Here is an 18316-nt window from a genome sequence, read left to right as displayed (position 1 = left end):
AGCCAAGAAGATAACATGGTATTTTTGAGAATGCCTAAGAGAATGAAAGTCCCATGACCCTTTTAGAATCAGTGACTAATGAATGGCTATTTTCCTAGCGACAACACTTGGCATGAGGTTAAGTCATTTGGTTGTATTTTTGCATGTGCTCTATTGCATAAAAGTACACTGTACAGGCCCCTGGTGCTGTGAAATTTATTCCATCAGCACACAGGTTGACCAGACAGATGCTTTAGGCATACTAAGAAGATTTCTTTAAGTATCATTACATGACCTACCTCCAATTTGCATGCAGCCCAGTTGCCGAGGACCCAGCTGTAGCAGGGCATCACTGGGCAGGTTTTCTGCTGGGTAAGCTCTGTGGGGCATGGCCGTCCTTCTCCTTGAGTTGGCATAATGATAAATCGAGTCCGGCTCATTCGACCTAAAAGGATAAGGAAGGTGTTAGCTTTTTGTTTACAGGCTGGCTTAGAAAGGGAATTAAAAGACAGAATGTTGCCTTCCATACATAAGTCTTCATTAAAATATACTGTGTCATGTCTGGCTCTCAGTTTTTCTGCTATTTTAATTTAGGTTCCTATGGGCATGCAGGGTCTATAAAGTCTGCATAATGATTAAGGTTCTGTAGTTCTGTCTGCCTTCTACTTCTTTAGTTTTTCTAACTCCAAACTATATTGTTGCCCAAATAGACTGATCCTATAAACATTGGTGGAATGTTAATTACTTCAACAAATATTTATTAAGCTCCAGTATGATCCAGGCATCCTATGTGCCAGGGATACAGTGATGAAATTGATGTAGCTTCTGCCCTTTTAGACCTTGTACTTTAGGCCAAGATTAGAAATATTAAAAATAGAGTTGCATCTTTCTTGTTAGGTTCTAAATTAGCAGGTACGGTAAAAATTTGCACACAACCCAAATTACCTTAGAAAATTCCTTAGGAAGGTGCCACCCCAAGATCTCCAGAGTATCTCTCAATTAATTCAACATGGATAATTTTCCTACAGTTTAGAGCCAAATTCTTTTTTAACTGAGTACAAGATTAAGTTGTTGGCTTGTGTCAAGGAGGCATGATGTTTGAAAAATATGTTCAAATACTGGTATTTCATTTAATAAAAAAATAAAATTGGTTAATGGGAACAGCCAAGAAAGAGCAGGGCTCCCATGTCATTTTAAGGCCACTTATGGGCATCAGGTCATAAGTCTGTTGAAGGGGAAGAGTGGACAGAATGTAAATGTCTGTGTTTTTCTCTTGCTCTTTCCCGGACTCACTCCTGTCCTTACTCTTCTTTGTTGATGAGGTACTATTGTGTGGATAGTTATCTGTGACTATGATGTCCTTCCACTGTTGTTATAAAGTTAACTGTGTAATTGTATTTGTGATAAACAACAACAACAACAACAACAACAACAACAACAACAACAAAACCCAGGGTTCTCTGAGAGCATGTTATGGGGATATATGCCAGTCTGGGAAGGAATCAGAGAACATTTCCATGAGCAGCTGACCTTTAAGTAGAAATCTGAAGGAGTCAGCCGGACAGGATATACAGAAAGTGTCTCATGCTGAAGAAAGGGCATGTGAAGAAGTCATGAGATGCAAAGTAGCAAAACCTGTCTGAAGAACTGACAGAAAGCCAAAGTGGCTGGAACAGGGGGAACCAGAAGAAGAATAGGTTGAGCCAATGCTATTAAGGCTATTTAAATGGGGTCTTTTAGTCAATGCCAAAGATTCTAGAATTATAGGTTAAGAAAAAGGGAAAACTAGGGGGTGCCTGGGTGGCTCAGTCCATAGAGCATCTGACTGTGACTTCAGCTCAGGTCCTGAGAGCCATCCAGCTTCGGGCTTCATGCTAAGCTGCTTAAGATTTTCTCTCTCTCCTCCTCCACCCCTCCCTTTCTAAAATAATAATAATAATAATAATAATAATAATAATAATAATATGGAAAGCAAGTGATGACTTCAACACAGAATTCACTTGAAAGCCCTGGGTAGGAATAATTCTCAGATGCCCTCAAGTTTGGGGACAAGTAAGAGTGACTCACCTTTCAGTGGACTAGACCTCTTACTGGCCACCAGAATATTATTGATTTTGTAGTAAACCAATTTGGTCTGAGAAGACCTTTTGAAGAAAACTAGGAAGTTCTAATCACTGTATTCTCTAAGCCTTCAGGCTTCGGCTTCTGTCCTTAACATGGTATTTCATACACATTAAGTACTAACTGAATATTTGTACAATTCATATTTTCATAAATTATCTATGTGGTATCTGAAAATGTGTGATTATATGTCAACACAATTGTTGACCAGGTACCATATACAAGGCACTATTCTAAATACTTACATAGTGAAGAATCATAACAACCCTCAAGGAAAATTCTATTATTTCCCATATTGTGGATAAGGAAAATGAGGTAGAGTTTCAGTCAGATGTCTAAGGTCAAAAAACTAGTAAGCTGCAGAACAGGATTCAAACCCAGGAAGTTTTGCTCCAGAGGTTACTGTATTAGCCCTGAGTTGAGAGAGCAAGGAGAACTACTTACCACTGCCTTTTATGCAAAAGATAAAAGGAACTTTGGATGACAGTAAACCTTGAGTCAACAATAACCTGTGCTTGGTGGATAACAGGATCTACCCATTCTTCTTGGGTGCTGAGTTCCTATGTAGAATGCATTTTTGAAATGATGTTCTACCCAGCATCACTCAAATCAAGTAATACCATTTGGACATCATTTGTATGAAATGTTGTCTCTACTTGGTGAATACATTTGGTATTTTACATTAATTCTTGCTTAAATACTCTTCAGTTTTATAATAATCTTTACGTGTATTCTCTCTGCCTACTACCCTAAATGTCATTATAATTCCATTCTGTTCTATAAATCGTTGTAAGAATAATAACAATGCAGTGTTGCCTTTATCACAGCTAAAGAGGCTCTATTTCATTTTAACCAAATAATTTCAAATTTGTTCTTGAATTGATGACATGCAGATGGCCATTACTTTAGAACCATTTCATTTATTTCTATTAAAGTGATATACCTTTTGCTGGGCATAGAGGTATGTGTGTGTGCGGGGGGACCTAAAGTATTCAACAGAAAAAAAAATGATGCTATTACTTTCTGAAATAATCAGGTCTTAAAACCATTCATTGTAAGCACAGCCGTATGATTTCTCTGCCTTTTGTTATCCTAATGGAAAAATAATATTTTCAAACAGTGCCAGTTACTACCAAGAACATTTTAAAATCAAAGAGCATATAATAATCCTACATTTTGAAGTATACTGTCATGTTTAAATGGCGAGTATTAAAGTTCAATGAGAAAAAATATTGCTAATGAAAGCATGAGTGTGTAAAAGGTTTCTGTGGGTACTTGATATCTTTCATTAAGTTTCTTTTTTAAGTCAGGGATTTGGGTTGTATAAATTAAATAATCAGAGAACTTGCCCCTCAAATTAGGCACTCTCTCACACATCCTGAAGTTGTAAGTATTAAATTTAGCTACATGGAATACAGACGGTATCAACAAGGAGGCCTGCCATCTCCAGTGGTGGTAGTCTAAACTTGCCTGGGATTCCAAACATCAGAATGGATGGAATATTCAATTAAGCAACATTTCTCAACACTGTTTGTTCCAAAATGAACCCTAAAATGAAACTCTTGAAGAAATGGTTTTGGTGATAGTGAATTTTCATGTGGGGGGGTGGGGAGTGAAAATGTGGCCAAATTAAAGATGTTTAAAGTTACGATGTGATATAGTATATAAGAGAAAGAGAATTTTAAAATAGTGGATGTATGGTGAAAAGAAACCTGGACTTGGCATCAAAATTCTCCAGTTGGAAACAGTTCTCTCAAATTAACAGCTTGTAAATGATGTGAGCGCATGGAAGTATTTTAACTCCTCTGAGCATGAATTTCCTCTTCTGTAAAATATACAAAAAGTCCTTATTATCTGAGGATAACTCATGCTGAGGAAAATGCCACTTAAAAATGCATCTGTTTAAATAGGAATCAAATTATTTTTAATAAATAATAAAAGTCTAAATGGGACTTTTTCTGGAACTGAAAAGTATGCAAGTAGTTTTATTTGATCTACTGTCAACTACCGTGTAGATGACGATGGCGACCCTGCAATCATTATGAGGACAAATGATAAATCAGCTACTGATACTTCTTATATAATGTGGTGATTACCCTATAAAAGGTGCATTGTTTCATGACTGGCTTTTGCAGTTTGATCATCATAATCTTTGGCTTTCACCTCACTTTTCACCAATTTTCTCAAGAACTCCAGTTTATCTTTGGTGTACGGACTATTGCATTTTGTATCCCTTTGTTCTGGCTACATACTCTGTTTTCAGCTAGAGACTGACCAACGAATACTCTGATGCAGTGACACAACATGTATCAGTGGAGAAAGGTCATTGGTTGGAGGATGGCTTCATAAATAAATGGTCAGTTCGTTCATGAATATTTTGATATTATAAAGGGACCGGCTTCCTTCAGAACTCACAATTATGCTGATTCAGGTGAAAAATACTGAGATGATGAAGATTCCTTAGAGTCATCTCATGTTGGTTCTATCAATCAAAAAATATCATATAAGCCACCTTAACAATGTATCAAAAATAGAGTAGGTGGTTGTTGAAACTTCTTTTTTTAACCATCTGTTTTAACAACCCCTATTTCATATCCATTCCTAGAATTGGCCCTGGCTGCTTCTACCTGTATTCTATGGGGATTATGATATGAAATGCATATAACTATGAAACTCCTACTAATGATTCAGCCTGGTCCCAACTCACTAAACCGCTTCCACTCTAGCTTGGATTCCTTCTGCCCTCACAGTAAGAGTGAAGGTCGCTACTGTGCATATCTTGATGCTTCAAATCTGAAAATGGGGCAATTTTCTTGGACACTCTGTTGCACTCCTCTTGTTTGGGTTTATGTTCTTAAATAGTATTAGACATGGGACTTGGAATCTATTTGGAACCTGAATTCAATAGTAACTATAGACAGGATGCTTCATGAGCAGTACCAAGGAGATGTAGAAATAGAAATGGACTCTCTATTCATCTACTCTTCAAGCTATAAAAGAGAGAAAAGCGCTGCCTTATAAAATATGTTTTCAATTTAATAAAAACCCAAATTACAGTAGGGTAAGTTTGCTAGGAATTCTCTCTAAGCCTTTTCCTCTCCTCCCTTGAGGAATTTTGGGAACTCATTAAGAGCAACAGTGAGATTGGGCCTACACTTAAATTGGCAATAATTACTTGCAATAAAGGAAAATGAATTACATGGTAAGAACTCCAGAAAAAAAAAGCAAACAGGGAGGCATATGAGTTGTAACACACACATGTGCACACGCGCACACACGCACACACACACACACACACACACACACGCAGAGGCCTATATTGGAATCTACATATAGATTTAAAGCATATGAGACCAGATTACACTCCCATTGAACTCAGCAGTCTTCAGAGTTTACTCTGAGGCCCCACTGACAAAGTGGATGTGGAAAATTAAAGCAGTAAAAAGCTCTCAAAACTATTCAAATATTTCTCAATTTCTATATTCATAAAAGGAAATGGAGTCAAATGCAATGGTTCTCTGACCATACTTTCAGATACGAGGAGTCAGCCACCATGTACCTTTACAGTGGCATGCTTTAAACAACAGTTCTTCTGTATCCCTGATACATAGTCATTGGACTAACTGAAAATTATGGTTTTGGTAGCAGCTCTGGACAGTTTGAATATGACGCAAACAGTGCAAAGTATGTATGTAGGGGAAAGTAGAAAAGGAAATATAAGAATAATAGAGCAATAAAGAACATACCTATTTAACCTTAAATAGTTCATTAGAGTATATGAGCAATTCATATGAACAATTCATATGAACATGCCCATAAACCCTGATGCACTGTAGATGTGTAAATACAGTATTAGTGGTAGATAAAGTCACTTTGTGCATATGCCATGTTATTTGAATATTAAGAGTGGTTTGATTTCCACCATGGAATTATTTCTTTTGAATAGGATTTGACTTTTCAAGGCATATGCACAATTGTTGGCAAGGTTGGTCTTCCAGAGCTGACAAGTAACTACAAGGGTCTGACCATGGATGGGGCTCAATGTCGCCAATCTCAAGTTGATGGTCATCCTTTCTGATATGCACCCAACAATTAGGGTACTGAGTACAATGTTTCCATTTTTAAGTATTTCCTCCTATGGATTTATTCTTAAGGTTTTGGTGCTTGCTACCTAAGGTTAGTAGTGGCTAATTCTAGCAGATGACAAAATAGATGAAAAAGAAGAAAGGGGATACCAAAAAACCTCATTAACAGCTGGTCATGCCAATCTATTAATAGTAATCACGTATGTCTCTGGCTAAGATAATTTATTGTATAACACCTTCTGTCATTACAAAAGTATCCTTTATTATGGAGGGAGGGACTAAATTACATAAGTGAATACAATCTTCTTTGATACAGAGATGATATAGAATATTCTTGCTTCATTCTTCTCTCTTATTCTGCTTGCTTTGCTCCCATTGCCCTGAGAACAACTGTTCTCCCCACTACCCTCAAATAAATCACTTCAACAAGAATCCCGATCTCAGACTCTGTTTCAGACACAATTATTAATACTCTCAGTTCATAAGTTGAAGCTCGGAGAAGATATATATATACAAAACTTTTTTTTTTTCTTCAAAATCACGCAGCTAGCAGGATTGGAACAAAGGTCTATTTTATTCCAAAAGCATGTGCTTTCCCAGGATGTCATCTGGTCCAAATCAGGTGTCAGATGCTACAGTGTAATTGTTAGGACACTTAGACAAGTCTGAGATGTGTACTTAGGCCTACCCTCTACAATAAATGTGCTACCTGCGTTCCTACATTTCATATTTTCCTTTAGTGAAAAGTAATTAAAATTATAGTATTAACACCTTCCACTCTGATAGCTCTTTATTTGCTTTTGAGTACTTGTCACTAAATTTCTGAAAGCAGTGGAAACTTACTACATTGTCTAAAATGTTCAGTTGATTTCATAGGGCTCTTTATACTGCCATCTACTACTTAATTCTCTTAACAAATATCACTTAGAGGCATATGGTTGGCTCATTTGGTAATGCATATGATTCCTGATGTCAGGGATGTGAGTTCAAGCCCCACAGGTGGTGTGAAGTTTACTTAAAAAGTTAAAAAAAATATTGCTTAGATTTTTTTATCCACATTTAAGTGTAAATATTGTTTTAAATATACACTCTGGTGGACATGGATTTGGGGTCAAGGTTCTTTATTTTTTAAAACTTTTTTAATGTTTACTTACTTTTGCGAGAGACAGAGACAGAGACAGCAGAAGAGGAGCAGAGAGACAGGGAGACACAGAATCCAAAGCAGACTCCAGGCTCTGAGCTGTGAGCATAGAGCCCGACGTGGGGCTCAAACTCACAAGCTGTGAGATCATGATCTGAGCTGAAGCTGGATGCTTAACCAACTGGGCCACCCAGGCACCCAAAGGATCAGTGTTATTTTCTAATATAACAACATGAGTAAAAATGTTGGTCCCCATCTGAAACTTAAAGACTGATCTTCGGCCTATGTTTGGCATTGTTATAAATGGAAGATAAACAGTTCTGCATTCAGAGCTATGGTGCAAGGGTTTCCCCTACAGAGGGATTGCTTGGCCTATCTGGAAATTGCTTCAGGCACCCATGTACCTGTCATCCTAGAGAACGCTCAACTTAGGTAAGATAAAGATTCCAGAAGATTTTCACAGTAAAGCAGACTAGTCCAAGCCATGACCATCTATCTTAGAGTGAGGTATGCTAAGCCAGAACCACAGGTTTAGAGATCAAGAGAAGACCATGGTATCATGGATTGCAGTAGGCTTTCCAAGAATAGAAGATTAGGCACCTTTGGTATTGCTTGCCAATAAAGAGCTCCAGACTTCTCTGTTAATGCATTCTAGCCATCTATCTTTAGTTCTACTCTCAATAATCACATTTCAGTCCCATTAAAAGCTAACAAAATTTGATGGACCACTGTAAGAACTTACATACAGCAGAAATACCCCAATAAGAAGTTCCCCATGTGACACAAGAAGAGAAGGGCAGAGAGAGTGATTTTAGCCATCCTGCAGCTACTCTGTCTGTTAGAGTCACACATTTCCTGTCAGTAATATTAGCTCCCTGCAGCTATATTCCAATTAGACAAACCAGATAATATGCAACAATGTTGATTATGAAACCAGTAAATATTTACGAGGCTGAAAATTCAGAGGGACTTCTTAAAGCCCTTACTGCCCCTTTGTGTTCTTTAAAAATTTTTTTTAATGTTCATTTATTTTTGAGAGACAGAGAGACAGAGCATGAGCAGGGGAGACACAGAATCCGAAGCAGGCTTCAGGCTCTCAGCTGTCAGAACAGAGCCCAACGTGTGGCTCAAACCCACAGACTGTGAGATCATGACCTGAGCCAAAGTCAGACGCTTAAGCAACTGAGCCACCCAGGTGCCCCTGCCCTTTGTGTTCTAATCTGAGATCCATTTCCTCTGCTTATTTTTAAATATATGTATATATTAGGAGAATTTTTATAAAGTGATATAGCACCCAACACAGGGCCATATACACAACGTGAACATTTACAAGTACGGTGTCAGAGGCAAAGGGGCAAAATGGGGCTTTGGAGACACCTGAACATGGGTTCAAATCTTTCCTCCATAACAAGCTGCATGACCTTGAGCAGATTATTTAACTGCTTATCACCTCACCTGTAAAGTTATACCTGTCCTTTACAGTACTGTTGTAAAAGTTACCAAAACACTCCTGGCTCCAGTAATTGTGCCACTGAACAATACATGTTAAAAATGAAATGTTCTAACATTTCATCCATTTACAGACAAATAGTATGAGTTATGCAAAGACTAGTTCAAAGTCCTCTGACTTGACATTAGAAGACCCAACTGGAAAACCTAGATCTTCTGGTTTCTTGTCTGGTCTTTGGTTTTCCCCATTCTATAATTTTATAATTTAGCTTATTATTCTCTTGTCATAGGAACTAATTATTTGATATAATTTTCAATTGTTATAGCAATTGGACTGTGTCTGCTCAAGGATACCACACTGATCACATATTATACAGATACTAAAAATGAAGGTTACCAGCTTACCTTTGCTTAAAAGAAAAAAAATGCTGGAAATCACAAAGTTGTGGTACTTTGGAGTTAACACAAAATTATTATTTTTTCATTATAGGGAAGAGTTGACAGAAAAATTATATGCCATTTGGGAGATACAAAGTCAGGCTGGATTGCATAAAATAGAAAATATAAACTCATATACATTGAATTAAACATATGAAATAGGAAAAAATCAGTTTGAGATTAATAATACTCTTAGAATGTTATCAGTTAAATAATTCATGAAATGCTAAATTTAGGGAGTTCTACATTCCACTGAACTGATGAAAATTCAACAAAGAACATGACTAATCCAAATATTAAGCTATTCTATTACAAGCTTTGATCTTTGAAATCTACCTAAAAAGATCCCTTAGTGGAAGCTTAGAATCAGTCTCTGTCTAAGGTGAAATAAATTGGATTCGAACTGTTCTGACCTTGAAATCTTTAACACAATTAGAAAGTATATGCCAAGCATCAGGTGTACATTAAAGAGATAATCCAGACACTTGGAAAAGAGAGAAAGAGCTCATTTGAAAATCTCTCCCCAGATCAATGTAGTTCTGCCGGTTTGACAGCGAAGTGTGGCTCACGGGGAAGCATCTAGGACATCTAGCACACCAGCATTTGCCTGGCAGCCAGCGAATTCAGAAAGTGAGACAACTGTGTGAACTTCTGATAAAGCAGTCAGCCGAGAGCCACAGGTGCTGGAGTCAGACTCCCATGCAACTTGCTTGCCCACTTTAATGTGACTAAATAAACTATCTCCTCTCGTGACTTGTGCCCCATTGCCACCACCAGTAGGAAAAAAGGAAAGAGGCTAACAAAAGACAGCTACTTGTGTGCTGTCTCAGAAGAGACAAGGCACAGATGCTTTTCAATGACAGTTTCCAACCTCTTCAGCTCCAGAAGAGCTTATTGCTTATTGCTCTTAGGCTGTGCTGTGCGAGGATCAAGGCATGATCTAAATACACGATTCTCTCATTTTGGAAACACTTACTCTCTGCTTGTGGCAGGGGTGGGTGATGATCAGGGAACAGTGGTGCCCTAAGTGGAATCAGGGAGAAGTTTGGGGGCTGAGGGGTATAATGCAACCACAAAGGCAGTCTCAGCACCATCCTGAGGGTGGGTGCTTAAAAATTCAAGGGCCATGTATCCTAGTCTTGGTACTGTTCAGTTTATTTTTTTTTATTTTTTTAAGATTGAAATCAGGCACAAATTAGAGAAATGCTTATTTTTAGGTTTTTGTTTGTGGGTCCTGACATCGAGGCTGGAATATAACAGGTAGTCAAAAAATGCTTGTGAAATTGAAGAGCAGCCTACTAAAGAAAATACCAGTTATAAGAGCTATGGCACCTTGTCATTCAATTTTGACATAGATATTGGCTCTTCAGTGGCCTTTCTTCCCTCATCCCTCACTCCCTTGCAAAACACTTGTTCTACTTATTCTCCATCACATGATCTGTTTTGATTTCATCATTGGTTTCATCCTGACCATCTGTTATTTTTGTGTTTATTTCCTTGTTTACTTGCTGTGTGTCTTGTTATCACCATCCAATTTTTCACTGGATTCAGTGGGACTTTGAATGTCAGGGGTCTTTGCCTGGGATCTTATGTGTCCCATACACAGTGTAGCTTCAGCTTTTGGGAGAATGCCTGAAGCTCAGAAAGCATCCAGTGAGTATATACGTAAATCATAGGAATACACTTCTACAGTCCTGCCTTCAAGAACAGACATCTAAATAGCATGGTCACCATATAATTTATTTTTCACATTGTCACTGTTGACAATGAAAGAGGACGCTGTTAAGTGCCAGGATAATAGGTATAAACTTTACAAATCCTTGTTGAATACATAAAGGAACAATGGAATACATTCATATTTAGATCACTGGAGGGTTTGACAGGTATCAGGATTATGGAATAATTTTTTTAAAGGTATTATTACATCTGACAATTCAGGAGATCAAGACATCTAAAGGTCAAGAAAGGATTTCCAAGAAGTCATGCTAATGGAGTTTTAGAAACTACCTAGTGGTGATTTGTAACCAGTGCTATATTGAATATCAATGGATACTATTTAGATGACTTCCAAGTGCTTTATGCAAGTTGATTTCTCCCAAGTAGTTAACATTCCTTCCCTAATCCCACTGGTACCTTAGTTCAGACAATTATTTCCTTAGGAAACCTTTGATTGTTTCTCTTTGTTTATTATTCTCTGGCTTAGAAAAGGTGAATTTAAGTTCAAACTCTAATAGCCTAGAATTCTCCAATAGTGGGATTCAGATTTGGAAATGTTTTTTCATTTGTTTGTTTTTGTCTTCCTAATAGACAACCAGGGTCTGGGGAGTCCACAACACTAACAGAACTGCTTGAAAAATTAAAGTAATACTTTAATGCTAAACTTACAAATAGGGGTCTTATTTGTCAAGGTAGTATATTAGCACGACACGGAGATCTGTCATGTTTCCCTGACTTGGTACAGTGGCAGAATTAGGACTGCCAGACAAAAATAATAATGAACGGATCTGATTCCTTTGCATTGAATACGTTCTAAGGTAATGTACCTAAGACATATGCATTTAGTTAGAGGGCCAGGAAACCAGCCACTGGCAGGGGTTGGCTGCCTTTGGGCTTGTGATCCAGTCTGCAGGCTCTTCCACTTCCAGCTTTCTTCTATGATCCAGAGCCACCTGGGCAATGACAGATATTAACTGAAATTCCTCCGATGTGCCACGTATTGTGCTCATAGGAACTGAGGGGATTCACACATGAAGAACCCAAACAGCGTTTGGCCCCTCAGATGTGCAGACATTGCAAGTGATTTGACGCATGCAAGTTAAGAGTAGTAGGAGGCAGTAGTGCAGTGATGGTAAGATGCTCCACACTCAGGGATGTGACTGAAATATACTGTATTAGAGCATAGAGAGCCTATGCACCAGTGGACGGTGATGGGACTAGAGAGGCAGGCACAGGTGAGATCCCACAGGTCTTTGTGGACCATGCTTGCAATATAGGACCTCATCCTTTCTCTACTTTTCCATGCTACCCTTTACCACCATTAAGAGTCACACCTCCCAGAGACCCATGAGGACAAGACTGCAGTGTTTATAGCTGTAGAATAACCAGGCTGAGTCACTGCTGGACAGAGGAGCAACCAGTTGTTCTAAATACATCATTAATGTGAAAAACATCTCTCATTTGTATGTCTTCAGCGAACTCATCAACATACAATATTACCTATTTGCTTGTTTACTGTCTCTTGTTGCTCAGTTGCATTGTAAACTCCATGAGAAGAGGGCAAGTATCTACCTCCCCCCAGTGCTGCAATCCCCAGCACAGTGAACCAGAACTGGCACATGGGTATTTGTTTAATGAATAAATTACTCTTAAGTCAATAGGAAAACAATTGTTGAAATTTGCATTTTTTGAGGGAGAGAAAGTGTACGCATGCACACACACCGACCCACCCACCCATGTGAGTGGGGGAGGGGCAGAGAAAGGGAGATACAGAATCTGAAGCAGGCTCCGGGCTCTGAGCTTTTAGCACAGAGCCCGATGCCGGACTCGAACTCACAGACTACGAGATCATGACCTGAGCCGAAGTTGGACACTTAACTGACTGAGCCACTCAGGCACCCCAGGAGCAGATTCCACACCCATTGCAAAGTCTGATGTGGGGCTTGATCTCACAACCCTTGAGATCATGACCTGAGCCTAAATCAAGAGTCAGCTGCTTAAGGAACTGAGTCATGCAGGCATCCCTCAAATTTGCAATTAAAAAAAAAATTTTTAATATTTATTTATTTTTGAAAGAGAGACAGAGCATGAGCAGGGAAGGGGCAGAGACAGAGGGGGAGACACAGAATCTGAAGCAGGCTCCAGGCTCCAAGCTGTCAGCACAGAACCTGACATGGGGCTAGAACCCATGAACTATGAGATCATGACCTGAGCTGAAGTTGGACACTCAACAGACTGAGCCGCCCAGGCACCCCACAAATTTGCAATTTTAAAATACACTTATGCTGTGACCATAATGTGATTTTGAATGGGGTGAAAGGATGAGAAATGAGATTGGGAGACAGAGTGACTAAGTCTATACGATAATCCTTAAAAGATCCTAAGTAGTTTCCGATGACCCTCTCTACTCTTGGCAGCTAAGAAGATGGAGACAAAAATTAACATAAAATAAACACCTATTATGTGTCAACTACTGTGTTAGGTGTTCATATACTTCATATCATTTAATTCTCAAACCAAAAACATCTCCAGCGTGCATAAATTCCATTTTATAAAGAAGCTGAGATTCAGAAAGATTAAGTAATCTGCCTAAAGAGCTGCAATTTGAACCTAGATTTACCCAACTTTCAAGTGGATGCCCAGTTGGAAACTACACCATGCAGCTGATCAGAATATTTGAGGAAAAGCAGGTCAGTCACTGAAATCTTGGTTTTAAGATTTGCCATTTGCTTTCCTGAGGTTCTTTACAGGCTCTCAACTGTGTGGAAAATGGCATGTTATTATTGGGCATTTGGACTCCCACGTTTTCATTGTGAGTGATGCTCTTTGCAGAAGTAGTTTTCAATTTCCTTAGTCACATTTTCCTAATACAAATCCCAGCTACTGTTTTTTGCTCTACCCTCTCCAAAATCTGACAGCTCAGTTCACAGATGAGCCCCTTTTCCAGGCTGCACCCTGCCAGTTACTCAGACAATCCCAACTGAGGCAGAGAATTATCGGCAACGCCAGCACACTCATTTCAGAGTAGCTCAGAAATTAGCCTATGTACTACTGCCAGTGGGCCAGTCACAGAACTTCTAGGAATCTGTTCCCAAGTATTTCTGTTTGACAGTCAGATGCAGGTCTTGGTGTACCCTCCTCCCATCTTGATTCCATGATTCCTGCAACTTGCAATTCTTCCCTTCATCTCCTCTGCTTAGTGCCTAATCATACAACAAGATTTTTCCCTAGGACCCTAGTCTAATTTTCTGAAATTAAAGAAATTAAAATTCTTTTTCAGGACCAGAGTCCTATCCTAAACCACAGGTCTGTGCTTTCCCATTATGCTCTTGTTGTGCTCTCTTCCATGGACAATGTCTTGGTCCCTACTTTGGCCCAGTGTTGGTGTGCCCTCTATATAGCTATTTGTCTAGCTCCTGAGTATCAGTTGCCCTTCAATCCTTGCCATTGCATATCATTTGCTCATTGGCATCCTGGGAACTTGTGGTCATGATTTCTATCTGTTCACCACAGATGTAATACTCCTTTTTCTCTATAGCGTAACACTGTTGCTAAGAATAACTGGCCATCTAGAGAATACATTTGCTGCTCAACCATCTTGCGCTGAACTGGGAACATGGGACTAAATTTTGTATAATATAGATGATGGAAGGATGTGTGCTACTTCCAAACTGGCTCATAAAAACCTGCACAGAGCCAACTGGATGGCACCATTCGGCTAATATTGGTTGTATTAAAGTGGTAGATTCTCCATCAACCTGTGTCCTTGATTGACTTTTTAAAGTGCAAGCAACACCTCCTTTTATGTGAGTGGCAAATTAGTCTCCAGTCAGGATATTAAGCGATTGTGATTTGGGGGTTTGCCCAACACAGGAGTCAGCTATACTTACATAGTACATATTTCTTCCAAAAACCAGGGAGGCCAACATTATTTTGGGTTGGCTGAGCTTATGACCTTCTGAACGAACACTGTCCCACTGGTCTAGCAGCTTGTCTGGTGTCTGCCACTGTTACCAAGTCAGTTTTGCAACCTCTGCCTAGAAGTAAAGGACTCATACAAGACCAAGTTCTATATCTCTTCCCCTCTGGGTCAGGCTCATGTTGCCTCCAACTGGTCAACATGCCTTATGATCATTTGTCAATTTATGGCGTACAGAAAGGCATTTATTTTTTTTCCTTTTTTTTAAGTTTTTTTATTTGTTTTGAGAGTGGGGGGGGGGAGAGATATGCAGACAGAGATGCAGAGAGACAATCCCAAGCAGGCTCCACACTGTCAGTGTAGAGCCCGATGCAGGGCTCAATCTCACAAACCATGAGATCATGACCTGAGCCGAAATTAAGAGTCAGACGCTTAACTGATTGAGCCACCCAGGCAACCCCAGAAAGACATTTAAAAACAAAACTGTCTGGGTGTGCCTGGGTGGCTCAGTGGGTTGAGCATCAACTTTGGCTCAGGTCATGATCTTGCAGTTCATGGGTTAGAGCCTGGTATCAGGCTCTGTGCTGACAGCTCAGAGTCTAGAGCCTGCTTCAGATTCTGTGTCTCCCTCTCTCTGTCCCTCCCCTACTCGTGCTCTCTCTCTCAAAAATAAAAACATTTAAAAAATTTTTTTAAAAGCCAAACTGTTTACTGGAAACAAACATAGGGAAACCAAGTACCTCCATGGCCACAAGTCTTTGAACATTCTGTCCAAGCTGTCCATCCTGAGAGCTGACAGTTGACTACACATTCCACCAGGCAGTGAATGCTCATTCTCTGGGGCTTCTCCAAGTTACGCTGTAGATGGAAATAAAGTATGATTTTATTGAAGAATCATATCACTGTCAAAATAAATCACTATCCTTTCATGGGAAAGACTATTCTATGCCCTTTATGCTACAATAATAATCTTTCTACATCTTTGTAGGGAAAAATATCCTCTCTTATAGAAATTGGTGGGAGTCACAGAAAATGGTTGTCCTTACATCACAAATGAGAAATATATTGGCCCAAATTTATTTTTATGAGATCCACAACTCTAGAATAGACCTGCAATTAGTGTTCTGGGAGAGTAGGCAGTTAGATGCCACAGAAATCTGTCCTTGCTTAGCAAACACAGAATCAGGAGGATGCCTCAGTTTTAAATTCAGGTACCTTGCACTTCTGGATGGGTCAACAGCACATAGAGAGCTCAAAATTAACAGCTATCTAGGCTAAAAAAATAATAAGGATAAAAACAAAATCAACAACTATGCTCATTAAAAAGATCAATTAGGTTGAAAACATAACCATACTCTTAATCATGGGAAAAGTCGGTGCTTTGGTTTATTTCTCTCTTGTCGTCTCTGAAACCAGCATCTAGGCAAAATCTATTGCTTTTTGTAATGGCCAAGCTAGAAGAGATCTTAGTGAGAGAATAAATCATCTAAGAAACACTGAAAGAATAATGAAAAATTCCACTACAGAAATCATACACCATGTGCTTATTTAGGAAAACTCTGGCATTGAACACATGTTAAATGTTAGCAATGTCCACACCAAATTAAAATTAATGATTTTAGCATAATTACGTGCTGCATGGGCAAAAGAGAAATTACCATATAGGATCTATGATCCATTTGAGATGTATGGATATTCCAGATAGGTTAATAGTTTGGGACTTCTTTAATATTCTTTAAATATTTGTTTAACTTACGGTATTTGGAAACTGATTTTTCTATTAATGAATAGTTCATATCTTACTTTGTATCAAAAGAAAAAAATTATTACACATACCAAATGTAACATTTTCAACTTATTTGGAGTTGCTGCAGATTGGCCATTTATTTTTCCTGCAGACTTCTACAGAGGCAGATTCAATGAAATGTGAAAATAAATCGCTGACACATGGTGGACAGAACTTTACCCCATATTGGCCAGTTTTACAGTTTCACCAAATGGGATGTTCATCAGATGGCCTGGTCTCAAAGTGGTTGTGTGTCTATGGCTATACTGTTAGTTAAGAGAGACATGTTTTAATACTTGATAGGATAATACTTAAGTCAGGACAGGTGAGCAAAGTTTGGTTTTGATTCTAATTTCACTTGTGGACTCCACCTATCTTAGGAGAAATGGTACCAATTTTCATTAGCCAATTTGTGAGGGAAGCTTCTGTGGAAATATGAGTTCACTGACCCTGTGTTTTCAATTTCCAAAGTTTGGAATTTTCAATTCTAAAAACTATGTTGGTGATTCTTCTAGTGTGACAGCATATGGTCATTCTTATTTCTATTAAACTGTCCCCATAGTGATTTTCACTTTGACGTTGGGGAGGAAATGCAACTTACTTGGAACAGCTTTGACTACAGCGTTTGTCCAAACTATACAGTTCATCACAGGAAAAAAAGGAACAGTAACATTACAAAAATTCAGAACTCACTAACTGGCACTTTGTAGGGAGGCATTTTAACTTAGATTGAGAAGAAAAGTACAACTGTGCTATTTATCTAGCAAGGCTTTGCTAAGCAAATTAGGAGTATATTCTAATAGCAAGTGTCAGTGTTCGTCTTATGTGCAAGGCACAGTGTTTATCATACATGCGAATTAATCACCTGCCTAATACAGAATCATATCTAAATATTATAGTCACCTGATATGAATAGTTTGTTAGCATGTACATCTATATAAGTTCTGGAAGTAATACAAATAATTGTTTAATCAACCCATTTCCTCAGTGCAAAATAACCTTTCCTGATCATTTTGACTAAGTTCAAACTAGTGAGGTATAACTGTGCTACACCAGTTACAACTGAGCCCTAGTTTGGCAAGAAGGAATCAGAGTTTGTCATTTATACCGAGTGTCAAGACGGTAGACTAATATTACTAACAAACAAACAAAAAACAACAACAAAACAAACCAAAACCAACAAAAAAGCCAAAGTCCCTAGCGTGAGATACAAATACAAACCAATTACCTGCTCACACTGGTCCACGCCAACTGGCTTGCCATCGCTGCGTACACAGCTCAGAAGGCGGGTCCTGATACCTTGTCCGCAGGTGGCATTTTCATTCAGCTGGCATGTGCTCCACTCTACAGGTATAGGATCACCACACTGAGTTTCAGAATTATGGTCATGTGAGCAAAATACAACAAACCTTTGATTATTTGCATTGGTGAGGCAGGATAGCATATACATAATCCCAAAATAACTTCCAGGTGGCTTCAAAAAGCACCATGCAATTCTTTTACTGCAAAACAAGTTAACAACCAAATCAAAGTGAGTTACCTTCCTAAGTTTGCTTTCTAAAAGTAAAAAGACAGATGGTGTGTTGGAGACCGTGTCACTGTTGTGCTGAAGAGGAAAGGAAAGACACCAACAAGGATGGTAAAAGAAAACTAGTTTCGAATCATCTGTTTGCTGGGGGATA

At 38.8% G+C, this 18316-nt stretch overlaps 1 protein-coding gene across 1 annotated transcript in view; it reads right to left on the bottom strand.

The window, feature by feature from the left end:
• The window catches only part of THSD7B (thrombospondin type 1 domain containing 7B), a 744220-nt gene that overhangs the window by 22632 nt on the left and 703272 nt on the right, over positions 1-18316 (bottom strand). The window contains 3 exon segments of the mRNA XM_030327713.1: positions 279-424; positions 15589-15706; positions 17863-17978. Of these exon segments, the coding sequence (XP_030183573.1) occupies positions 279-424; positions 15589-15706; positions 17863-17978 (380 nt within the window).

The sequence above is a fragment of the Lynx canadensis genome, chromosome C1 (genome assembly GCF_007474595.2).
Source record: "Lynx canadensis isolate LIC74 chromosome C1, mLynCan4.pri.v2, whole genome shotgun sequence".
Lineage (NCBI taxonomy): Eukaryota > Metazoa > Chordata > Mammalia > Carnivora > Felidae > Lynx > Lynx canadensis.
This window is presented reverse-complemented; position numbering and strand designations above follow the sequence as displayed.